This window comes from Melanotaenia boesemani, chromosome 18 (assembly GCF_017639745.1).
Source record: "Melanotaenia boesemani isolate fMelBoe1 chromosome 18, fMelBoe1.pri, whole genome shotgun sequence".
Lineage (NCBI taxonomy): Eukaryota > Metazoa > Chordata > Actinopteri > Atheriniformes > Melanotaeniidae > Melanotaenia > Melanotaenia boesemani.
In genome coordinates, this window is record NC_055699.1 from 29,902,201 (window position 1) to 29,929,462 (window position 27,262).

At 40.8% G+C, this 27,262-nt stretch overlaps 1 protein-coding gene across 1 annotated transcript in view; it reads right to left on the reverse strand.

Annotated features, from left to right (window-relative positions):
* The window catches only part of kcnh2b (potassium voltage-gated channel, subfamily H (eag-related), member 2b), a 338,190-nt gene that overhangs the window by 271,598 nt on the left and 39,330 nt on the right, over positions 1-27,262 (reverse strand). The window contains exon 2 of the mRNA XM_041968155.1: positions 14,512-14,742. Coding sequence (XP_041824089.1) covers positions 14,512-14,742 — 231 coding nt within the window. The remainder of the gene's footprint in view (positions 1-14,511; positions 14,743-27,262) is intronic.

The following is a 27,262-nucleotide window of genomic DNA, read 5'->3' on the forward strand; positions in this document are numbered from 1 at the left end:
CAGTCACAGAGGGCTAACTTCTTCAGAGAGGCAGCTGGTCTCTAAGTGCTTTGCTTAGCTACTGCTGCTAGGCAATCAAGAGCAACCCCCCTAACTCACCCAATCACAGAGGGCTGCCTACTCCTCTGGGCACACAGTGTGTGCACAACACTGTTAGACACGTACTAGTCTGTAGACCTGATGCACTAAAGACAATGATGCTCAGGAGGGGAATCAGCTGTACAGGCTGGAAAACTAAATGCTAATGTCTGCAACTGAGGTGGTGATGCTGCATGATGTATGAGTCGACAGACGAACTATAATTCAATCAATCTTTTTATTTTTTTGTCCAAGCTTAGAAACTTATTCAGACATGAGTCCAGTGAGCAGCAGACCATCAGATGATCTGCTCACCATGTACGGATGGATTAATGACATGGAAACAGCACTGTTCAAACCTCCCTACTCAACATAAGCTAAGCTGAAGTGTGCTGATTGTTACGGAGTTATGGTGTAAACTAAAGACAATGTGCAGACCCAGCTGAAAGCAGATCAGCTGTCATCATCAGTCTGCATGTCTCCTTCTGCTGCAGCATCTTTATACTTATTTAATTTATTCAGTCCTCAGCTTCTGTTGATGTCTCAACCAATAAACCATGAAACTATTTCTATAATGTTTTTTGGTGAACTTTATTAAGAAACTGAGTGGCTTAACGTTTGCTGGATTCTCACCCAGACAGCTGCAGTGATTTGGGTTGACTGGAAAACTAAGCAGAGTCTAAACTTCCCCTCTGCTGGTGCCAAACAGCTGATTCTGCTGTTGACTCTTGTTTGGTGTCTTTTATTGGATTTAATGAAATCTGAAGAAACAAAACATATAGATAATTCAACAATTTCTTAACTTAAAAAACAGGAGCCTCAGTAGCATGTGAAAAATCCACACACAATTCACGCACCATACACTTAGAAATACGTCTGAAAGTAATATTTATGATCTGTAAAACACCGTTCTATTTATAAGAGCAGTTAGTTTATTAGTCTATTAGTTTATTGAATTACTTTGTTTTAATTAGAATTTAACTTTACTAGTTAAATGATAATTTGATTATACGTTTTTTGAGGAAAATCCTTTCTGGCTGCTTCGTGTGATGCAAACTGAGCCTCTCGTGACATTTAATGACCAACTTAATAGTGGATCCTTGAGAAATCATTTTACATTTCCAACATATCTGTTCCTCCTCCTGGAGTCACACTGAGTTGACTTTGACTTTCAAACCTGAATGAGCTTGTTCAAGCTTGATCATGGAGGTGTTGTTATGAAAGATCACATCTTCTCAATACAGTCACATAAAGAGAATCAGATGCGACTTAGGGCTTCGATGTACCTGCTGTAAATGGAAGCGTACACATCAACGCTCTGCTGCATTTCTGGATAAACTTGCAGTAAATGATGGAAGCACGGTATGGCAAAACGCTCAATACTGGTCAATCCACCGGTCAGTCTTTCCGGGTCATCAGCCCCCAAAACACGTTGTCACTGTGCAACAGGGAGGAAAAATCATACACAATCAAACAGATATTTGTGGACAAAGTCCGAGAGGCGGTCTTTTTTAAAACTATACTATACTTGTGTTTACCTCGGACCTGTCGTGTTCATGCTCTTGTTCTCATGAGCGCCTCTAGAGTTCAAGTCAATACTGCAACTCGCACACGCGACACGTTACCTCACGTGAGCGGTCTACATGCCAAACGAACGCTGGGAACGCATGGCAGCCATGATACATACGCAGACCCAGCCCTTAGAGAGCTGAAGGAAGTGTTTTGAGTTTGGTATCTAATTATTAAATATAAGTTAACAGGAATGATTGAGTTTAGATCAAGAAAACTAAACTTAGTACAAAAAGTAAGGAAATAAGTGTTTGGCGGGTTACTGTAACAAAGCTTCTTGGTAGTGAATCTTATACTGTTGTAAAGCCTGTTTATTTAATTTTTAGATGGAGACACGTCTGTAATGAAACTGCATTTGTAAGATGAGCTTTGCTGCTTATCCTTGAAAAATTTGCCAAATCTTCTCTGCGAGCACCAAACAGCTTATTCTGCTGTTTCATGGCCACAAGCCACATACTGCTGCTCATCCCACAAATCCATTTTACTTACAAATGTGGCTCCATTTACAAGACTTTCCCACAAGATTTATAGTCAAGAAGCAGTATTACAACAGAGAAATAATCTACCAAACACTCCTTTCCTACTTTTTCTTCTTCATGTATTTACTGAATGACGAACGGTCATGATAACACATCTATTTCCTGAGTACAGAGGCTGAACATCCCTGAGGGACTCTGCACTTTAACAGGACAACTCTGTACTTTCAAAAATGAGGCAAGAGTCAGTTTACATGTATTTTCTGACACAGTTTATCTTAGAAGCATAGTGATGTGCAGGCTCTGTGTCAATGATTTACCACCTGTTTGAAGCCAGCATCTGAGCCAATAAAACCAGCCCTTGTGTCACTGATGCAGCCCAGCTGAGGAGGAAATTAAGACACAGCTTGTCATGTATGAGATGCAAACATACACAGTAACCTCAGCTCTGTTCTTTAAATGGGGGCGGCGGATTTTCACACAGTTGAGATAAGGTACCGTGTTGACACAGCTGCCTCCCAACTGCAGCTCTGAGATAATGTCCATTATTATAGTAAAGGAGCTGAGATGTAAGAGCTTTGATAAGAAACATGAAAATAGGAGGCAGTTTTAGGCTTTATTTACTTCAAATAAAGTTAAATTGTCCTGATTTGACCATCACAAACATGTTCCCTTTTCAGAGGTGCAGCACAGATGCATGGGTTCTGTTGAACCTCCAGCCTGAACAGATTAATTAACTGGATGTGCATGGGATCATCCACGATGTCCTGATCAGCTTCAACACAGCTTTAATGTTGCATTTCAGCTTAACTTAAAGCTGACTTCCAACCAATGTCCACCATAAATCCTGTTTCATGATCTAAAACAAGAAAACATCAAGCCTGTAATGTCCCATGATGCACTGTGAGTTCCTCCCTGCTCTTTTCTCTCTTTGCTCCACCTATAGCCATAGGCATACAGAGACCCCACACTGGTCTCTGGTTCGTACGTCTTCAGTGCTGTCATACTAGTCCTGGAAAGTTATGAATGTCCTTGAGAGGACACCCCACCTTTTTCTGGCTCCAGTGTAAGTTGGAGACCATGGCCTAATGAAGCCCCTGCAGAAAGGGTTTCAATATGTTGCATGTTTTCTCTGTAATCCACTCTATCACATATATCGGACTCTTTACGGAGCTTTTGAGCCCTCATCAGTTCCATATGGTGTTTTTCAAAATGCAATTTCCTCATAAACTTTTAACAGATCCCTGCCCCTTCGCTCACCTCCCCTCACTATTGAAGATTCGCGAGTCTGTCATGTGGTGGAAAGAGATATGGCCTGCTTTTTGCAACTTTGGCGCCTAAAGGGCCAAGACAATCACTATGAATGAGTTTTCATAAGTCAGAATGAACGCCTTTTATTTATTGAAGTTCCAGGCACTTGTCAGTCATACCTTAATGTTCATCCTGCATCCTGATACCTTTTCAGTAACAGATTTAGTGGCAGTACTACAGGGTTTTGTATAATAACTAGGGTGGGACTTAATAAAAAAAAAAGATCTCATAGAAAAACTGCTAAGAGGCACATGCATTGTCTTATCTTGTAAGTTGAAAACTGAATGCAATAAACGATTTTCTGAAACTGAGGTGAAAATCGAGTCTGGAAAACACATCTACAGAGGCCAATGTCAATATACTTAACGCCCTAAGGGGAGAATATAAGAGTCTATCCATAAATAAATTTCCAGAAATAATACTACTGTGATGGTGATTGACCAAATAGACTGTTCAAACAGCACAGGATGTTGTCACAAACCCCAGTACAAGTAGTGATCCATCCATTCCATCCATCCATTATCCATACCGCTTTGTCCAATGAAAGGTCACGAGGAAGATAGAAAGGCAGGGTACACCCTGGACAGGTCACCAGTCCATCGCAGGGCCAACACAGAGAGACAGACAGCCTTTCACACTCACACCCACTCCTACGGAGAATTTAGATTGATCAGTTAACATGCATGTCTTTGGACGGTGGGAGGAAGCTGGAGTACCTGGAGAGACGGCCACTGTTCGAACCTCCCCCCAGCCACCACCACACCACCATGCAGCCCACAATTAATGATGTTTTTCGAAATTTCTACAGAAACCTCTAAATATCAGAATTTTGTGCAGATATATCACAATGTACTTCTTTTCTTCAGAAGCTGACACTGCCTAGTTTATCCCATTCAGAAAGTCTAAAACTAGAAGAACCAATCTCATTAGCAGAGTTGGAGATAGTAGTTAAAGCTGCCCAGAAGTGCAAAAGCCCTGATGGCCTACCTCAAGAGCTTTATCTGGGCTTAGGGGATCAAGTTGGACCTCGTAAACTTGGCTTTATAAATTTTGCTATTGAGCAAGTATCATTACACCAGGATAAAAAGAACGCACTCATCGCTGTCCTATTCAAACAAGACAAAGACCCGCTGGAGTGCTCAAGCTATCAGCGTATTTCACATATTTGTGCAGATATGAAACTGTATGCCAAGGTTTTGTTTACTAGTATGGAAATGGTTGTTGGGAAATGAATTCATTTTGACCAGACAGGATTTTTGATAGGAAGAGTAGCAGCAGATGTCAAGAGGCTCCTTCATATTACTGAGGCTGCTGATACTATAGTAGATGACTGTTTTGTTCTATCGCTTGATGTCAGTAAAGCCTTTGACAGGCAAGAATGGAAATACCTCTGGTCAGTTATGGAAAGATTTAGATTTGGGCCAAAATTCATTTCCATAATACAAGCATTATGTACTTATTCAACAGCATCAGTTTTTACAGGTACCTGTCAGACACAACCGTTCCCCTTAAATCATGGCATTCCCCCCGTTTTTCACTCTGTCTTTGGAACCACTGGCTCAATCCATCAGAGAGCGACATACTATCCCATATAACTATAGATCAATTTAGACATTATATTTCACTATATTCTGATCATATCTAATATCCAGACAACGCTACCATACATCATAAACGTTTTAAGTCTTTTCAGAGCGAAGGCAGGCTTTAAAATAAACTGGAATAAATCTACCCTTGTCCCTGTAAACAAAATATCAGTTTGGCTAATAATATCACAATTAGTACATCTCCCATGTACCTTGGCATAAAAACGTGCCCTACTCTTAGCAAAACGGTTCAGGAAAATTATGCACTAAGATGAAAATTATCGAGGATCCGAAGAGATGGAATTCCCTCTCTGTTTCTTTACAAGCCAGGATTTCGATTGTTAAAATGAATGTTTTACATAGGATTAATCTTTTGTTTTTCATGATTCCATTAGCCTTTCACCATGTATTGAGCATTATAAACATGTATTGAGCATTATAAACATGTATTGAGCATTATAAACATGTATTGAGCTTAAGTGCTACAACCAACATGGCGGACACGTTGTCGTAGCAACGACGCGAGCCGATCAGTGTGGCTTCTGATTATTTATCTCGATACATATAATAACCTGCACATGACATTATTATTGTCAACAGTTTGTGTTTCTATTCTTCTTTCTTAGCAGGTGTCCCTGCTTTTTGACCCCTCTTTCATGTGCTCTCCACCCCCAACTGGTCCAGGCAGAGGGCCGTCCTTCCTGGTTCTGGTTCTGCTTGAATTTACCCCATGCAGCTCAGGATGGAGGACTGAATTAAAGATTGAGCTGGTTTCCTATACGATTATTTCTGAGTGGGTTTATATGAAACCAGGTCACACAGTTAAATCGGACTAATGTGGATCATATAATGGATTTGCTTTATTTGTATTTTAGCTGGACTACAATTGGTGGACTGTTTGTAAAAGTGCCCTGAGATGACTTTGTTGTGAATTTGGGCTGCATAAATAAAGTTGAATTGAGTTGAAGAGCAGCAGCTCAACACTGACAACGGTGACATGAACAGATCTGTGATCTGGATCAGAGCCTGCTCTGTTCTGGTGGACTGGCGAAGAGACAAAAAGACAAAAGAGAAAAGTTAAAACCCTGTGAGTGACAGGAGGGGGAGTCGGACTGAGCAGCTACAGGAGAGGAAGTAAATGAGGCATACAGCAAGAAGATGAAGAAAAGAAAAAGTGAATTTGAGAATCTGTTTCCATCCAACAGGAAAGTAAATTAGATGAGAACTTCTAAAGTATCACTTCAGAGAACATCAGCGCCAGCCTCACATCCATTAACTTGTTTGGAAGTGGAAGTTAAAACAAATCATCGGTCTTTAAAACGGATCTTTTTACCAGAAATGTTCCAAACCAAGAACAACACAGAGGTAAGTGGCAAGCCGTTCTCTAAGACTTCTCCATGCTACTGGCTCCGTGTGTGTGTGTGTGTGTTTCCTGTTGCAGTTTACCTGGGTAGCATATTGATTGAGCTGGTGAGCAATTGGAGTCGGACAATTGAGTGTGGGAGAGAGTGGGGAGATCTATCATCGTGAAGGTTCATCCCCAATCTTGGCACTAGATAAATGAGCCCAGACGACGCCTGTGAGCACACACAGTGTGTGTCAGTACAGTGTGTTTGTGTATGTGAGTATGTTCTCTGTATGCATGGCCTCTCTAGGTCATGCCAACAGTTATACATAAAATACACAGTCCTTTAGTGCTCTGGATGCTTTTTTAGACCAAAGGAGCTGCTCTTCTTTCTGTTCCTTCTCTGTAAAAGGAGGAGGGGAGTGGGAGGAGAATACGAGGTTATGGGGACAGGAGGAGGTGGCATAGTGTTTCCCCTCATTGTGCATTATGAATGAGAAGCGTTCGAGCAGAAGCTGTCTGATGGCTGAGGGTGGCCTGCTGTGGTTACCTAAGACTGTGTGTGTGTGTGTGTGTGTGTGAGTATGACCGCCCTACAAAAGTTACAACTGTCCAAACAGACAGGAATGAAACTTTTATTTATTTGTTCACCGTAGAGTGAATACAAGGCAGAGTACAAGGTAACATTTTCTTTCTGAAAATAGATCTGGGTTCAGCACAAAGATGAGGTGTCTTAAATTATACCGGAGGGACCCACAGAAACGATAGCTCCAGTGGTCACAAGTTATATATCTGTATTCACACTGTCACACAGTCTACTGTTTTAATTATGTTCCACTCAGGATTAAATCAGTTCCTCAACCTAAAACCAGTCCAGACCTGCAGAGCTCCTTCTGCAAATAAGATGCACATCCGAGCAGAGCTACGCTGCTACTGCCAGCTGAACAACCATGATGGGATCTGTGAGACTCATCTGCAACATTCAAGATGAAAAAGACTGATACGACACAGATTTTATTATTCAAGACTAGGTACAGAACTTTTGAAATTTTCTCAGTGTCGCGCCACCTATCGATGGCTAACTCGGCAGCCATCTTGCATCCTACCTGTACTGTGAGATCCTTCCAGCCAGTGAAAGACTCATCTAATGTCTTCTTACATGTCTTTGCTGAATCGGCCACTATGTGCAACCAAAATGGTCGGTGTGTTTATATCCATTTGCTGGCGTGTGACACAGTGCGTAAAGCAAAACTCTGCTGCAACGTGACCTGGATGAAGAACTTGTATAGTTTGGTTTTTCTGCCTCGGGAGACTGCTGGGTAGGGCTGCAACGATTAGTCGACGTTGTCTACAATAGTCGACAATAAAAATAGTCAACAACGAATATATCTGTCGACTATTGTCGGCGAAAAAAACCCAAAAAAACACATCGTCTTCTTTTCTTATCTCTGCTGAGAGTTGCTCAATGCACAATAAAGTCCGTCAGGGGTAAAATATGGCGGCAGACCAGGGAGTAAAACAGCGGCAGAGGACATCAAAAGTCTGGGACAACTTCACATTAAACTTACAAAATAAATTAAATACATGTGAGATTTGTAAAGCGGACCTTGTGTACCAGTACCCTAAACCAAAAGGGGGAGTGCACCCTAAAATGTGTTTTTTGAGCAGTAAACAACATAGTATTACTTGATTGAAAATAGCTATACTGTTAATAAAATTTGTAATTATTCAAATTTCTTTATAAAACAGGATTTTGTGGAACAAAAACCAAAACCAGATACTTCTCTACATCATGAGAAAATTTTAAAAACCTCACAGCCCCTCCCCCAGATGCGAATTACCTACGCATGTGAATGGATGTGAGTTTATATGGTGTAGATAGACTTCTATTCTTTCACAGTTACTGATTAAATATTCCTGCAATGGGACAGATTTGTGCTTTTAAGGGGTGTAAAAGTAACCTGCTGATCCTCATCGGGTGACAGACAGCAGCTCAAATCGTAGCAGCAGCAACTTCCAGCAGCTGCCACAATCTGCCGCGAGTCTCCACAGCTTTCCAGAGCTGCTGGAGCTGCTGACAGGCAGCTAACAGCGCTAACGGCTCAGACTGATACGTTCAGGACCACCTTGTTCTAAGGGAAAAGTCTTCCACCTCAAATTCCGCTTTCAGGCGTAAGTGCTTTGTAAATCTTGCTTGTGCTTGTGTATCTCGACCCACCCACTCTCCGCCCCCTGATCACCCCACACCTCCCACAACAACCCTTCCAGTGTCTGGCATTTTTCAAAATTTGGCGGAGGTGGAGTTACACTTTAAACCCTGTTCAGGTAATCATCTGCCTCATCGGCACGGTTGCAGAACCTTAAACACATTCTCAGTCACTACACACCTATCACACTGTGATACACTTGTGTTGCAGAGCTGTAAACACTGACAGCAAAGTGTCAGTACAACTCCAACACAGCTGTCATTTTCTACACACAACAACTCACAACCAGACACACACGTTTCTGATGATGTCATCAGACCACCTTGCAGCTCAGACGGTACAGTCAGCTGTTGACCTTGTCCTCTGTCAGCTGTTGACTGTGTCCTCCGACACATCAGACTGAAACAAGTGTACAGAGTTTCCTTTGAATGAAACTCTACTGAAGTCCTCCACACAACAACCCTACGTTCACAGACCTGCTGTTACTGCAGGTTAGTAGGTACAGTTGCTACTTTTACAGTACTGTAAAGTATATTGTAATGTACTGTATGTAAATATTGATTGGATATACTGTAAACACAGTATTACAGAAGTCTGTCAGTTACTTGACTAAAATATTTTTATCTATTTTTACATTGACCCTAGCTGAACCCTGAACAAAGACATGAATCTCACTGGAGTCACAAGTTTTTCATTGATTGATTGATCTGTGACATTTGTTTTGCTAAATACATTTACTGGTAACTCCAGAGGCTTTGTAATGTAGTAGAAATGTAATCTCATTGTATTTAAAAAGCAGACACATGTACTTGAGCTGGGGAGCAAGTTCAGGTTGTGTTTGTCTGAGACTCACATCAGGCTCAGGATCTGGAATGACCCAGTTCTCCAGGAGACCATAAGGTTAAAACGTCTGACACGTCCACATTCACACCTGAGAATCAGATGCTTTCCTTCATAGAGCTCTTTACTCATGTAAATATTTATGGATTTTCAATTTTTCCAGTCACAAAACTTATGAAACCAACACTGAAGCAACGTGTTGACAAAAACCTGAAGCATGAGGAAACAGTGACACGTGATGGGATATCAGCTCATTTGGGGATTATTGGGAGGGAGAAATGGATTATATCAGTCTTTTAATATTTTAATATTCTAGTTTTTAGATTGTCAGCTTCTGTAAATAATAAACAACTTTAGAGAAACCTTTTTTTCTGATTAGTTGTCATAAAAAGATTAAACACAAAGGCTAAGAATCTGGGTTCAGCCTTTGTTAGAGCAGGACTGTTAAATCTATTCATCTAGATTTTATGTATTTGGTGTTTACTTGTTTTTGTAAATCTAAATGTGTTTGAATGAATTATGTAAAATAAATATATTATAATGATTACACAAGACTTACTAAAGCTATAAAGAAAAATAGTTCCATATTTTTTATGAAAGAAATTGAATTGTAAAATCAAAATAATCTAGTGACAATATGTAGTCCATCACGTGTATCATGTGGTAAGTGTGGTGAAGTGTTTCTGATGACGCAGTTAATCGACACACAAGGCAGATTTAACACAGCGAGTTTACCAACTAAATGTCAGTGCAGGTGGGTCCCTGCAGGAATAAAGCCTGTCAAGATATGTGTCCCATGCAGGGCCGGACTGGGACAAAAAGTCAGTCATACACTCAGTCAGGCCACCCCATTTCATAAATACTGCACACATATGCTCACATGCATGCACGCACACACACACACACACACACACACACACACACACACACACACACACACACACACACACACACACACACACACACACACACATATGCAGGCTAATAAATCACCAAAGCGCAATATTCTATAAAGACCAATCAGCCACCAGCCCAGAGATTTCTCTCCATTCTACTCTCATTAAAAGACTCAACAGTCCCAGCAGGACTGCTTTATTCATCTCATGATATCATGTTAACCTCAAACAACATGACGGAGTTATTTTATCAGCAAATAATTTAGATTTCCATTATCCACATTAAATTCTCTGCAAGAGTGAAAACAAAAGTCAACTCATCTTAGACAGATGAGAAACAGTCCAACCTTCAGAGGGCTTCCCAAACTTTTCCATGCAGCAGCCCACCTGTAGCGCTATGTTTGGTCCAGCAGGACACCACATATTTCATGCAGTAAAACAAGCAAACAACATAAACACACTGATGAAAGTCACAAAGTTTCGACAAGTTCAGACAACAAATAGTACCAGGGTCATTATTACAGCAGTAGTACCAGGGTTATTATTACAGCAGTAGTACCAGGGTCATTATTACAGCAGTAGTACCAGGGTCATTATTACAGCAGTAGTACCAGGGTTATTATTACAGCAGTAGTACCAGGGTCATTATTACAGCAGTAGTACCAGGGTTATTATTACAGCAGTAGTACCAGGGTCATTATTACAGCAGTAGTACCAGGGTCATTATTACAGCAGTAGTACCAGGGTCATTAATACAGTAGTAGTACCAGGGTCATTATTACAGCAGTAGTACCAGGGTCATTAATACAGCAGTAGTACCAGGGTCATTATTACAGCAGTAGTACCAGGGTCATTATTACAGCAGTAGTACCAGGGTTATTATTACAGCAGTAGTACCAGGGTCATTAATACAGTAGTAGTACCAGGGTCATTATTACAGCAGTAGTACCAGGGTCATTAATACAGCAGTAGTACCAGGGTCATTATTACAGCAGTAGTACCAGGGTCATTATTACAGCAGTAGTACCAGGGTTATTATTACAGCAGTAGTACCAGGGTCATTATTACAGCAGTAGTACCAGGGTTATTATTACAGCAGTAGTACCAGGGTCATTAATACAGTAGTAGTACCAGGGTGTAATACACCTGCTGCTTCCTCCTCATCTGTTTTCCCTCTCTCATCTTTTTACTCCGAGTCCATTTCGCCACACGTTTCTCTGGATCTCAGCTGTTCCGCCTCTGCGTTCTTTGCTCATGCTGATCATTAAAAATAAATACTACCGACAAATGATTTAGTCCCAGGTAGACCAATCAGCCACATCGATGTAATGCACCCTGATCGATCGATCATACGTCCGTCTGTCCATCCGTTCATTCATTCATCCATCCATCCATCCATCCATCCATCCATCCATCCATCCATCCATCCATCCATTCATCCATCCATCCATCCATCCATCCATCCATCCATCCATCCATCCATCCATCCAGACAGGCCTCTTTCAGATCCTGGCCACCTGCTTCTCCGGTGGGCCTGTCCGGGCTTTGTCCCATGTTTACCACAGAAGACACTGAGCATGCTCTGTTCCCTCTAAGTAAATGAAATATAAAAAGAAATAAAAAGAACTGCTGCTGCCTCATCAACGTTGTCTGCCTCTGCAAGACTTGGAGCAGAACTAAAGTGCCACATGTAGACTCTGAGAGTCCACATGGAATTATATTTCATATGCATGGACGTTTCCACATACATGTGTATTATTCATCTTTCTGTGGAAGACCCTCACTCATTTCTCACTATCTGCAATGGCTCACACTGTTACGAGATCTAATTACTGAGAATGATAATCAAAGGAATCATGTTTAATGTACAGTGTTAAATGTGATCTTATTTGTGTGTGTGTTGGGGGAGGGGTTAGGATATGATACTGCTCTGCTGTTAGCATGGTGCTGTATTACTGACACAGCCAGTGCAGCAGAAATGACAACACATCTGTGACTCCACAGCTTTTTACAAGGTATTTTGTAAAGCAGAGAGCGGACGTGTTTTCACATCTCCAGAATAAAACAGAGAGTAATGTGCAGAGGGAGGACCGAGGTGGTGGAAAAGCTCAGAGACAGCCAGCCGTAATGATCTGCTCCTCCTTCCACAGCAGGTGGGAAGCAGTCAGCATTTCTCCCACCTTTCACACAGAAGTCAGAATTATTTTCTACTTCTTCTGTCATTTTTCCTTTTTTTTTCCTCTCAGTTTGTTTCAAGCCTTCTCCTTTGCTTTGTGTGAGTCTGCTTACAAGAGGAAAACGTCTAGCAGACGGTGACTTTGTCACCATGGAAGCCATCTTTCTCTGGAGCAGCCAGCCTCTTGTCCTCAACCTCATCAGCTCATTTAACCTCCTGGGACCTTAGCTTGATTTTATTTTGTGCATTTTTAATTCTTTATGTGTTTAAAAAGAGTATGGGCATCATAACAGTATACATAACTTTTGTTTTGGTAGAAGAAGTAGTTTCTGAAAATAAATGTGTCCCCGTGTGGAAAATGGTCAGCGTTAATAGATAAAAGTAGAAAGTCAGCAGTGTGCAGAAGTACAAAGCTCCTGTTTATTTCCACAGAAAGTTTTGATTGCAGGTTCAGGAAAACATATTAATTATAACATATTACTGACAAAAGGCAGCACTTATTTTTCCTTTACTTGGATATTTAGAAAGGATTTTTTTTTTTTTTTTTTTTTTTTTTTTTACAATTATTTTTATTTTTCAGGTTGGCTCTCCACTAAGGATTTCACTTTTTTTTTTTTTTTTTTTTTACATCCTCAGGAAGGTATTTTACAAATATTGTGCACTCGTGACTTAAGGGAAAATCTTTAAATAGTTATTTATGGTTCATGTTCTTGAGCTACATCATCACTGTTACACCAAAACGACCTGACACCATAACATCATGTAAAAAAAGGAAGTGATGACAGTCCTGCGTGGTTTTCACCGTTGTTTTGGTGAAACTTTAACCAGCTATTGGGTAAACAAGATCTGAAAAACATGATGATTTGAACTGTCCACTTCTTAGTTTGGACATTCGTTTAGTAGGAGCTCATCGTCGCATCTACCAAGTCAGCGCCGGCCATTTTGGAGTTGTACTAGCACCCACATGGTCTGAGATGCTCACATATTGTTTGTTCTTCTTGAACCTGCTGGTGGATGTCTTCAGATTGCTCAGCATGGACAGTAGAAAGCATCATAACTGGTTTGTTGTCCAACCACTTTTCTATTTGCACCTTTCCAAACGTCCTCTGATTCATGCTGATGCCACTAGGCAGCCTTGGTGATCCAGTATAGTTTTACTGAATTTAACTAACATCCAGTGTTACGTAGCAACTTTGATGTTTATATTTAGGCAGTCTGTCCTAAATATTCCTCTAAGTCTACTTGGCTTTACTCTGCATGTGTACTCCATGTCCCAGTGTCCATGTACAAGTACATTACATTTAACTTCTTAGAAAGTTATTACGATACATATTTTTGAAATATGCATACCAAATGGAACTATAGTCATTACTTTCTAAGAATAAATACATTTTAGCACAAACATCAATGTTATCTCTTAACTTTTTTACTTTTCTTCTGAAAAGTGCAATCGAAGCGCTTCATGACATGAGCGCCCTCTTGTGGCTTGACAGATTAGCACATTGTGATAAATGTAACCACTAGGTGGAAGCAAACAAGGTCGTCTTTCAGGGTCAACAGGTTAAAGTCATGCAGAATGAAGCGTATGGTGAAGGAAGGTAAAAATGTAATGTCCTCGCGTGCATGCAGCGTCTCAGCAGGTGGTTTGAACTACATGGTATCAACACAAGCAGCGTTCAGGTTACTCAGACTTACAGTTAACAACTCAGACATGGAGGCCGAATCCTTTCTACACACCACAAGCATCAGAATTTAAACACAGAAATATGCTCACACACTCCACTGGACTCTCACTAACCTAAAAAGCTGACTACAGAGCATAAACTTCCATAGACAGATCACCATGTTTCATTTGTATGAAATTATAACGTGTCTACACCTGTAAACACCCTGCTCAACGTTCACACCAGAGGATCATCCCCACATTTGTCTCCTGAGCAAGTCAACATGGCAGAACGGCTTCATTCACTCCTCAATCAGCCAAACACGCCTCCTCCAAACACCGCTGCTGATGTTGGCTTTCCTACCGTCTTTTCGGTACAGGTTGATCTCCACTTTCCGCTCCTCTGACCCCAGCAGGGCCTGCGCCATCTGGGCGATGGCCAGTCGTTTTGTGTCGGGTCCGTACAGGAAGTTACACGTGCACGGCTTCTGCATGATCTCAGCGCGTGTGTAACCGCACATGTGGCAGAAACCATCGTTGCAGAAAATGATGGCGCAGTTTTCCACTCTGGCATTGGCGATGACAAACTTACGACCTGGAGGAGGCAGAAAAGTTTCCTGTTCAGTGCTTCAGCTTTCATTAGCACAGTAAGTAAATTCACACCTGCGACATTTTAACTTATTACAGCAAGACATGGAAATGTGGTTAAACATGATCACGCTAGAATAATAAAATGAGTCGATAGCTTCTGTGTTGGTAATAAATCTGAGACTGTTGGAAAATCTTTATTTCCTTTGAAATGGAGCAACATTTGAAAGAACGAGCAGCAGAGATGAGCATGTCGGCTGTTCCCGTGTAAAACTTTTCAAATCTTCTCTGCTCATGTCAAACAGCGTTTTCTGCTGTTTACGTAAAAACAGAATCAGCTGTTGGGCCTCAGCAGAGGATTTGGTGAGTTTTTCAACAGCCCTTAATGCTGATTTTAAAAGTGGCCAGAACAAAGCTGTGATATGTCTCTCAGTGAACCATCAACTGAAGAAGACCCTTTAACTCCGAGGCCTCTACTCAATGTCAAAGCATTATATAAAAGCACTCAGAGAGCTGCACACACACACACACACACACATTCCCTCACCCATCACTCTTACTTATACACATACTTGGAAAACATTGTTCATGCAAAACAAGTCTGTATTTTATTAGAGGTGAGATGTGTGTGTGTGTGTGTGTGTGTGTGTGTGTGTGTGTGTGTGTTGTTTCTGAATGACTGATAGATGGTCTCCATCGAGGAGTGTTTCTGAAGAGCCTCTTGTTGCTGTCACTCAGTACAGGACCCGACTGTGAGCAAGACAGAGTCATAAATAGTCATGTGGAGGTTAAATGGTGAAAAGCAAGGATGAATAAATGAATGCAAATGGGATATTTCATTCATTCATTTTCCATACTGATGAAGTCCACCAGGATGGAGCATGTGTGTACCCTTGACAGGTGTAAGCATGACAGATGACTGGATGAGCCTTTTTTGAGGAATTTTGGCATTTTTGATTGACTTTATCCAGGAGAAACTTTATTGTTCAAAGGGAGTAAGATCATTTCTCTGTCATTGCAACACACTAAAAAGAAGCTTCTAGAGCTTCTAGTGCCGGTCACTTTTCCACAAGCAGAGCTTCAGATTTAAATCCGTCATCTTCAGAGATTCACTGCATCCTGGCAGGCTGTTTTCAATCTTAGCGTCCCACTCCATAGTTCCCACAGCTTCCTGTTCACGTCATGCAAGTTATACATGAGACTGACATCATGATATTGAAATGATGGTTAGCGCTTGGTCCAAAGCATTTTGGTGGAAAACAAAAAAGACAGTTATCTAACCTTGACTGGGGATAAGTAGAGGAGATCAGGTTAAGGGAGAAGGGTTGGTGGGGAGACACTCTGGTCTCTGTGCTGATTGGCCGGTGGGTCTTGGGGCCCTCTGTCTGTTTTTGGCGATGCATTTTCATCATCAGACTCAATTAGACACATTTCTCATAATTAGTACTAACACAAGCTCATTCATTAATATGTATGGATATGAAGTTACTGTGTTTTCCTGCAGGTTTAACAGCAGTAGCTAGTTATCTTTTTATACATGTTGCTGCTTTTAATGTTGTTCGTGCTTTTTTGTTTGTCTTTCAAAGGTGCTCCTGAAAATTGTCTGTTTTGACAAGAGAGAAGCAAAGTGCCACGCGCTTCAGAAAAGTTGCGTCTGGTGGAAGCACTCTGACTGACTAAGGCAATCAGCCACAAAGCAAAAAAACAGTCACAAATTGGAAAAACAGCCACTCCACAGCGCTTTGGTTCGGTGGAACAAAGGGGTCAGAGTTGCCATGGTGGTAGAGACATTCTCCTGCCAATTTTTGTTTTTATAAATACCAAAAGTTGACTGTAACTGGTGTACGCCAGACTGGGTACGCTGACTGTAACTGGTGTACGCCAGACTTGGTACGCTGACTGTAACTGGTGTACGCCAGACTGGATAAGCTGACTGTAACTGGTGTACGCCAGACTGAGTACGCTGACTGTAACTGGTGTACGCCAGACTGGATAAGCTGACTGTAACTGGTGTACGCCAGACTGGGTACGCTGACTGTAACTGGTGTACGCCAGACTGGGTACGCTGACTGTAACCGGTGTAAGCCAGACTGGTACGCTGACTGTAACTGGTGTACGCCAGATTTGGGACCGCTGACTATAACTGGTGTACGCCAGACTGAGTACGCTGACTGTAACTGGTGTACGCCAGACTTGGTACGCTGACTGTAACTGGTGTACGCCAGACTTGGTACGCTGACTGTAACTGGTGTACGCCAGACTGGGTACGCTGACTGTAACTGGTGTACGCCAGACTTGGTACGCTGACTGTAACTGGTGTACGCCAGACTTGGTACGCTGACTGTAACTGGTGTACGCCAGACTGGGTACGCTGACTGTAACTGCTGTACGCCAGACTGGGTACGCTGACTGTAACTGCTGTACGCCAGACTGGGTACGCTGACTGTAACCGGTGTAAGCCAGACTGGGTACGCTGACTGTAACTGGTGTACGCCAGATTTGGGACCGCTGACTATAACTGGTGTACGCCAGACTCGGTACGCTGACTGTAACTGGTGTACGCCAGACTGAGTACGCTGACTGTAACTGGTGTACGCCAGACTTGGTACGCTGACTATAACTGGTGTACGCCAGACTGAGTACGCTGACTGTAACTGGTGTACGCCAGACTTGGTATGCTGACTGTAACTGGTGTACGCCAGACTGGGTACGCTGACTGTAACTGGTGTACGCCAGACTGGGTACGCTGACTGTAACTGGTGTACGCCAGACTGGGTACGCTGACTGTAACTGCTGTACGCCAGAATGGGTACGCTGACTGTAACTGGTGTACGCCAGACTGAGTACGCTGACTGTAACCGGTGTAAGCCAGACTGGATACGCTGACTGTAACTGGTGTACGCCAGACTGAGTACGCTGACTGTAACTGGTGTACGCCAGACTGGGTACTTACGTCAGCTTTATAAGTGAGCCTCCAGCTCTGTTTGAGTCTCTGCTGCCAGGAAAAAACTCCTATTAATGAATGAAAAGATTTCTTGTTTTTATATTTTGTTGTTTCAAAACAGCTTCACCTTTTTTTCTTATCATAGGCTACATATAATTCTCCACATCCTTCTTTTTTTCCATTAATCCCATTTCAACAGGAGTCCATCTGTACTTTAGGAAAGCTCCACTTTCTACCTCTGTTGCGTCGCCTCACCTGGTAGGTGGTGTTTCAGCCAGATAGTGATAGATGCATCAGCTATGTAATAGCTGAGTTAGACGTCTTAGAGGAGCAACGCCTTAATGCAACCCAGAAACAAAGGAGGAAAATGGTGGACATCCAGCAGTTTGTGTTCTGTCTTCTTGGCATGTGCTTTTAAACAACAAAACATCCACCGTATATTTAAACATGGAGCCGTTCCTGCTTTGTTCTTTCTTGTTGCTGAGACACAGGAAATGCTTTCAACCAGTAGATGGTTTTATCTGTCAAGATCCACCCTTTATGGCTGGATCAACCCAAATAGATGGGTCCCAGAAAAGTACTTTTGGTTATCTCCTGCCATACTTTTGGTACTTACTAAGACTGATGAATAAAATAAACTAAAACAAAGGTCCAAACAGACTGTTTTTCTTGCATTAAACTTTAAGGGTAGATGGTCATTATTCTCCAAAAGTTATTTATAAGAAGTTCACAAAGATGAAATCCTCCATCTGAAACACTGCTTTACAGATAGTTTTATAATCAATGAAAAGTTTGTTTTCTGTTCATTCACTTCTTTTCAAAACCAACCACCGACCTGCTCTGGTGTATTTTCGTCTGTCTGACTCAGACTTTTTGTGAACTACATTACTTAAGGGGGATTGCTCTGCCACTGCTGCTATTATGTTGGAATGAGTTTGTAGACTGCAGACGAATGATTCAATATCAGAAAAATGTGTCCCTGTAGCAGCTGTTTAGCTGTAAATTGTTCTAAGTTAGAGTGCTTGTGTATGTTAGATAAAAACACAACCTTGTGCCACACTGATAAATACCAGGTTTCAAGCATAAGAAGACAGCATGTTGGTGTGGATCAGAGCTTCCAGTTTGGCCTTTTACGTAAGCAACAAAGGAAAACGATGTGGGACAACATGGGTCTGAAAGAAATCCCGTCAGCAGAGGAGGTCGAGGACATTCAAAGATCCCCTGACTTTCTTACTCAGGAAGTTTCTGCTGTGAAGATGCAGCAGAAGAAAATATTTCAGGGCCTTGTTGAGGTGAAAGCACTGCATTTGCAGAATGAAGGGAAGGACAAACTGATCATCTACCTAGAGAACCACAGATCTGGATCTATATATATTAGGATGAATGATGTGGTCATTGAGGGGCTCCAGAGTAAACCCGGTGCTTGCGAGGGCACTCACCGCGGCCAACAAGGGGGAATCCAGCAGCAAGTTGGACGGGAGCTTCACCGAGCAGCAGGTGGCTTCTCTTCTACAGTCTAAGGGGATCACATTGGACTGCAATAACATTGAAGCTTGTCACCCTTTAATGACATTTGTCAACAGAAAATTGCCCTCCTAAAACAATGAAGGAAGCTCAGGGGAACGGAGGAATACGTCAACGAGCACATGACGAAGGCACGCTACCATGAAAAATGGAAGGAATCCAGAATACATGGACTGTAACCTGCAACGTTTTCACTAAGTTGAACTGAACACCTGAGGAGGCGAAAAGCAGGTGGTGAGAAGCATGGAGGATCTGGAAGAGTACCGGTGATCAGTAAGAGCAGCATGCACTGAACACCTGAACACACCACCATGAAACAGTCTGAAAGAAGTCACTTTACGCGTGGTGCCAACTTAAAAGAGTGCATCAGTCAGTATGAAAAGCAGGGACTGCGCCCATTTCAACATACTGATTGCAAGACACAGGATGTGGAAATGAATATTTATTCAGATAATACCTTTTTTTACTGTCAGCAATAATTGCAGTTATTACACAGAGCAACACAGATGGAAAATTCTCAACGTTACATGTTAAAGCCAAAGTTTGAATGCTAATTTATACATATTAAGGAGAACTTAAACAAAATTTCCCAACTGTTTATTGTCATAGCAATTTCTGAAACGTGGACCAATCTACACAAAGGGATAGCTTTTGAAATGGAAGGATATAATTGTATACATATAGCAAGGAGAAACAAAGGTGGAGGAGGTGTCGCTGTCTAGTTAAAGAAAAACTTGAAATTCATGTTTGGAAATATGTCTGTCACAGCTGATCATATGTTATATAATATAGAGGAAACCAGGAAGCAATATTGAATGTTTTTAAAGAATGGATGGTGGAAATGTTTATTGTGAAGAAACATAAAACTTTATTTATATGTGGAAACTATACATAGTAGGGCTGAGCGATATGGCCTAAAAATAAAATCTCAGATTTTTTATAACCAAATCCGATTTCCGATTTTAATCGATTTTTTTTCTTTTCTTTTACAAAACATAAATAAACTTATTAAAAACATTTATTTGTTTATATAAATGAATGCCAGCAAAAATAGAGCATATAATGTCATAGCTTTTCCACCATATAAACGACCTTATATCTAACACAGAAATACGCGACACAATGCATCCGTGATCTGTTTCCATCTGGATTCTTATCATAAAGGATCCACTGCAGAAATAATTCCCCTGATGAAGGTTGTCTCTTAAGGAGGGTTTGTGGGTTAAGTTGACTTCTGCATCTCATAGAGAGCAGCATTTCTCGCAGTTATATGCACAGCTAAATCCCAGGTATGGGTGAAGGGTCACTTCACTAAAAATCTGTCAGTCAAACACCGTTCTGGTGTGGAGGGAGGGCTAAGTCTGCTGCTTACTAACTATGGAAAAAAAATCCAGATTTTCATAAAAATAAACCTCCAGAAATGGAAAATTCAATTAATCGATTTTATTGATTAATCGCCCAGCCCTAATACATAGACTTGCTTAATCTAATAACTTCTCACAGTGCCACTCTCATCGATAACATTTTTATGAATGATACTTTAAATAAGACAGCTTGTGGAATATTACTTAATGACATTAGTGGCCATCTACCAGTGTTGGCGGTGTTTGAGTCCAGCTATAAAGCTAACCAATCTTTTGAAACAAAAATACACAGTGGCATCTCTAAATGCACTTAATAGTGACTTATTAGCACAGGACTGGAACTGTTTATGCACTGAGAATGACATCATGAACATGACATGAAAATATTTAAAGATTTGTATAATAAAAAATGTTTAATTCAAATTATTACTAAGAAACCAAAGTGTGAAGATCATCCATGGATAACTAAGCGACTACAGGATGTTTGTAAAAAGAAGAAAAAACTTTACAGAGTTCATAGAGGCACAAATTAAACATAAAAAATATAAAAATAAATTAAATGTAATCTGGATCAGACCATTAAACTCATTAGCAATTTCCTCAGTATTTTCAATAATTCAATTATCATTACTACCATTTTTATGATACCATGAGGCACTCTCTAGATACCCTGAATGTTTTAGCAGCAATTGATCATATTAGTCAGTTTTTTTGTTTACTCACTGAGAGTTATTTTGTACTCTCATAATAGTCAGTTTGTTTTATATTTTTTGTACTTCTCCTCCTTATGTTTTGTTCTGTGTGTGATCAATTCCCCATAGAGCCTATTTTTCTTTTAACAAGCTTTTTACAACCCTTCTGAAATCCATGGTTTTTCATTCTTTTTGGGATTTTGTCTGTATTCTTTCAATAGACAATAGCGGTCATAAAATGACAAAATGTATCTAAAGATTAGGGATGCGCGATATTTATCGGGTCAATAAAAAATCGGCTGATATGGGTATTTTTTTTATTGATCAAATTGGTACATTTTCCCGATAAAAAAACCCTGATAACACATACGTCATTGCAGTGCGCAAAGTACTGTTCCAATTCACAAAATTTTAAGGACCCTTAAAAATTATTTTTTTTAAACTAGACTTTAGTATAAATGTTACAAAACCAAGTACATTTAAAGCGTGTTTGTTAAATGCTGATATTAAAATTCGGTAATATTTGATATTCATGGACTTTTAAGGGGTTAATGAAGTGTGTACCGGCTGGAAAACAACAGAGCTTCAAACCGTGTTTTTTTTTTTTTTTTTTTTTTTTGTTTGTTTGTTTTGTTTGTTGTTTTTTTTTAACTGTCGGTGCTGCCGGTCAGTGTTCAGCGTCCACTGAAGTGTCCCATGAGTAATTTCAGAGGTTTAAGTGATTCAACGTCCTATGTTGTTGCTATGGGAAATTCTTGTTGGCTAGGTAGGCTGTCCCATTTCATTAACGTTAAGCGGACTTCGAAGTGTGTAGACTACGGAGGACACTCTGTAGCCTAAGTAGTCTGTGCACTTCGAAGTGTGCAGACCCTGAATTGTGACACACCTCTTACGTGCGTCTTACTAGCAGGACCCAGGTTTGGCCCCGAACCCCGCCTGACTAATAATAAGCAAGCATGTCTTCACCAGCATGGTCATTATTTCTTGGTCACAGAAGACGACAACAGAATTGCTGTTAGCAAAACCTGAATTCTGAAAGGAGGAAAGAAGGCTTCAAGTTTAACGCAATAAATATCTCACCTGAAAAATCGTCATCGTAGCGAAGCAGTATGGAAAGAATATGAAGCAGCCGTGGCAGCAGCAAGCGGTGCTAAAGCTAAAATAACAACACCTCACAGGCTCAAGGTGTCCATTCAGCAGGTGTTTGAGCCTGTAAAAACTTTTAATGGCTTTTTAAGCCATTAACGACAAAGTTATAGAATTTATAGCGCTCGACGACTGGCCTTTTTCTGTCATCGAGAACCCAGGTTTTAGTAAGTTAATAGCACATTTGGAGCCATGTTACACCCTTCCGAGCAGACGCTTCTTCTCGGATGTGTGTCCCTCCCTGCGCTCAATGATATGGTTGCCACACACATCGATCAACAAGAACAGACTACACATAAGTTTTACCACAGACACATGGATGTCCAGCGTTAGTCCAGTCAGCATGCCAAGCCGGACGGCTCACTGGTTGGATCATGTTTTTAACATGGAAAAAGCAATGCTGCATGCTGGGGGGAGGTTAAATGTTGAAAGTGGAAATCACTGAAGTTTTATTTATCATAAACTATAAGATTTTCAGAAAAAAATCTTTATGATGCCTGATGCAGTTAAAGCATTCACACTTCTGTAAACCTTTGGTAGATTATTCACTCCCATTTTTGCGGATGCACTTTATTTTATTCATTCGATTACATTTGTGTAACTGAGGCTGACAGTTTTTCAGTACATATAATTTCATATTTGAACACAAATACCTTTGGAGATAAACCATACATCTGCTACACAAGTTTGAAGGGATGCACTTTGTTGACTGAATGGAATTGTCTTTTGCTGCTGTTATTTACAGCAAATGACCACAATTATATGCTATGACATAAAAAAATAGACATTTGAAGAGCCAGAACTTAGTTTGCTGTTTTAGATAAGCCAGGGCTACTTAAATATCAGTTTCTCACAGCTGCATTCATCACAAACTGCAGATTATAATATCAACATAAAAAATGAACTTATTGGTTATCAGTATCGGCCATGAGAAGCAGAAAATTATCGGTATCGGTTGAATTTTTTTACATGCATCACTGCTAAGAAATGCATCACATGGTTGATTGGTATCATCTACATAAACTTCCTGCCAGCATCTTTGGTTACTCTACCAGGTTTTATCATTAACAAACGGAAACTCAAACTAAATATTGAAAAACTCTCCAGACTTCAATAAATCAGTGTTGAAGTCACCACAAACCAAATCAGTCTCATCATTATGTTTTTCATATAATTCAGAAATCCTCTGTATGAATTGACCCTGGTGTTCTATAAATTCTTTAATTAATATGTTTTTGGATCTTTCAACCTTTTCAATGGTTATATATTCCTTGTATTTAAGCTGCTGAAGACAATCTTTGATTTTGAAGTTAGTGTAGAGGCTCCTACTCTTAAAATTAATCGCTAACCCTCCATCTGCACACTGGAATCAAACTTCTCTTCAGAATAATATTCACAGTTAATGTCAATGTTCTTGTAGACGTGGATCTCTGGATCAGTGCCTTCTTCTACCTCATAGCGCTTGTGATCATGAAAGTCAAAAGACTTCAAATCTGTGTATTCACACATTTTTTACCATATTTATCACTAACAAGCAGTATTTCACATATACCAATATTTAATAACAAAATAAATATTTGACATTTCCCCACTGTTCCTCCTCTTCACCATGTTATTCATCGTTTCCGTGTGTATTAATGCAGCTCTGTAATGTCTGACTGCGATTACTTTAGCCTGGTCTGGTCTTCCATTTAGTTGGATCATTATTTAACAGTTTCTGCTCTAAGTGTCTTGAATCTGCTTTTCCTTTCTCAGAATTCTAGCCTGTCTTGCAATTTCACCATTTCTCTTACTGAGATGCTTATTTGCATACACCCTTAATTTTTTTGCCCGATTTAACAACTCATGTTTGTATTTTCTACTCACTAACTGAACGCTGGGCCTGCTGGGCCTGATGTCTCGTCTTTGGATTGGCAAGCAGCTGTATTGTGACTGTCTATAAAATATCTTTATTGCTGAAGAAGTGGATGACTTGCTGCTCAAGTGTGCATACTTCATCTCATGGGTCGGATCAGGTATGCCAACATCGTACTGAGCCAGACCCTTTAATGGAAATGGAGCTTTTTTCAGACCACAAGAAACAAAATCCTTTAAGCTGGTGGAGTGAAGACTAAAATTTAATTCAGTTGGTGGAAACCAGGCACTGAGCATCACCTCATTAATACCAGACAAGCATGGTGATGGCAGCATTATGATGTGGGAGTATTTTACTGTAAGAGGGGTTGAGATAATAGTCAGGATAGATGTCAAAGGGTCAACCAACAAATGCAAATGAAGGGTCTGAATATTAAGATTAAAAGAATTTTTCTGTCGTTGTATTCTAGATAAATTTATAACATATATTTCATTGTTGAGTTTAGAAATAATCAAATCTAATTTAGGATGACTTTAGGGTCACTGTGCTTCTCCAAAACCTTGACAGACTTCCACATGAACAGGTCACATTTAAACCCTGAAAGGTCTTGCTGAACTCAAATGCTTGACAACAAATATCGTCCCTTTTCTTTCCTGCTTCTACCTGCCCAAAAGCACCCATCAATCACAGTCATGCTGCCAGAATCTAAACTGCTCATCTCTCCAGCAGAAAGTGGACCTCAGCCAGTGCATGGATACCCAGTGCGAACGTCTGTGCACGTTTCTCCTGCATTAAGTGCACCATCATCACAGCCTCCTCTCATTCTTTAATGCAGAAGAAACGTCTATCAAAGCTGCCCATCCTGGATTCAACAGGCTGTTCTCACAGGAGACAAAGTGGTGGCGGGTCTGTTCAGATATTCATGAAAACAGTGGAGAGCAGTTGTGTGGATGTGCTCGATAGCCTGCCTCTGAATTAGTGCCAGCAGCTGCCCTCAGAGGCTCATAAAGGCTGATGTGTTTGTCTGGCTTCAATGAGCAATAGGTAAAGCAGAGGCAGTGTGTGTGTTTTATATTTCACTTCCCACTCTTTAAATAAATGATTTTCATTTCATGATAGTGGCCAAAAGACATGAAATGCTTTTTTTTTAGCAGTTTATATCTCATAAGAAATTTGTGGCTCCAGAGTGCACGAGAGATTTAATATGCATGAGAAATGGACAACTGTAGTTGTGATTCTGGCAGAAACACGAGGGGATACACTGCAGATGCAGATGTATCACACAGGCTGAACGGTAGAATTTTAACTCAACCAAAATATACCAGCAAGCTGGGAGAACGCTGCAGGAATGAAGCTTCACATGACTTCACAAAGCTTTTAATCAGTAAATTAAAAGTGTGTTGTTATGAGAACAGAAGATGGACAGCAGCTGTACTCATCTACCACCCAAAATCCAAAAAGGTTGGGTCTCTATCAGATGTGGAAACTGAGACGTTTTATCATTTCATGGAAAATATGAGCTGGTAGTGAATCTGATGGCGTCTGTAAAAAGCTGGAACAGGAGAAACAAAAAGCTGGAAAAGTAACTGGTACAAATCAGAAACAACTAGAACAGCAGTTAGGTTAATTGGTAACAGGTCAGTAACATGAATGCAAGGAGCATTTCAGAGATGCAGGGTCTCTCAACTGGGTCTTAAAATTGAGAAATTTCACAATTTATTTTTTTAAATTATATTTTATTTATGTTTTAAAAAGCACAACTCTTTGGGAATTGGTTTTGTGCTTAGGGGATGCTTCATCAGGTCATATGTTTTATTTCAGCCAGACTTCCAAACATTTTGCTTTACAAAATGAGCCAAAAGGAAGTTTTCGGTCCAGTCTTGTGGCTTCTAAGAGAACATTCACACTGGTGCTGTTTGGTCTGCCTCAAAAAAGAAGAAAAAAAAAAAAACATAAAAAAAAGTGACTTTAGTCTGAAGCACAGGTTGGAGGGGTATGCCCTGTAGGTTACCGGTGCGCCACCTAGTGTCACATCTAACAGCTCAGAGTCAGAGCAGTACACTACCATCAAACATATTTATTCTCCCAGTCTTAACAGTTAGTTTAAGTCCTTGTGTAAGGGGGAAAATCTCCCTTTGTCTCAGAGAGAAACTCTGCTGTATCCTCATATCAGCACACTATAACAATGCCTTCATGTTCAGTCTTTGTCGTGACGGAATCCGTATCCTGGAAATGCTTTAGATATCCCTCTCACTCCTGTTGCGCAGTTGATCCTGCCATCTCCCAGGAAAAATCTCTAAGTTTTGCACTCGAAGACGAACTACTGCTAGTTCCAGGTTGACCGGGCGCCATTCCTCTTCTCTCCAGATCCTTCCTTGCTTCTTCCGAGCTACTGTAGATCACTGAGCTGGTACCGTAAAACACTCTTATTTTTGCTGGGTAAAGTGTCTAGAAGCAAAGCCCCTTCTGTTTAAGTACCCTACCTTTCATTGTGTATTCGAGGAAATAAATGATCAGAAACCTAGGGGTGCTCTTGATGGTAGTTTTGAATCGAGGGACCAGTAAGAGCGTGAGGCCTCCAGGAGAGAAAGTTCGGATTTGATTAACTTTTCCAAAAACTCTTGCATATTCCCTCCTTCTGATCCTTCTGGAATCCCATGAATATGGATATTAATTCTGCAAGTGTATACTTTCATATCTGTAATATGAATTTCTTGCAAAGCTTCACACTATGGATGAGCAAATCTTCAGCTTCTGTACTCCATCTGTAATGGGTGACTGTGAGGACCCGGAAATTCAACCACACACAGAGGGTGGAATGTATAAAAAACAGATTTATTCAGCAAAAGGGGCAAGAGTCCGGCAAGGCTGGAAGAAGCGGTCTAGTCCTGGGGAAGGAGGAATGCTGAAAAATCCAAAATCCTAAAATCCACAGAGACAGCTGGGGTACTTATCAAAGGCGTCAGGCGAAGCTCGGGGTCCAAAACAAAGCATGGGTCAGA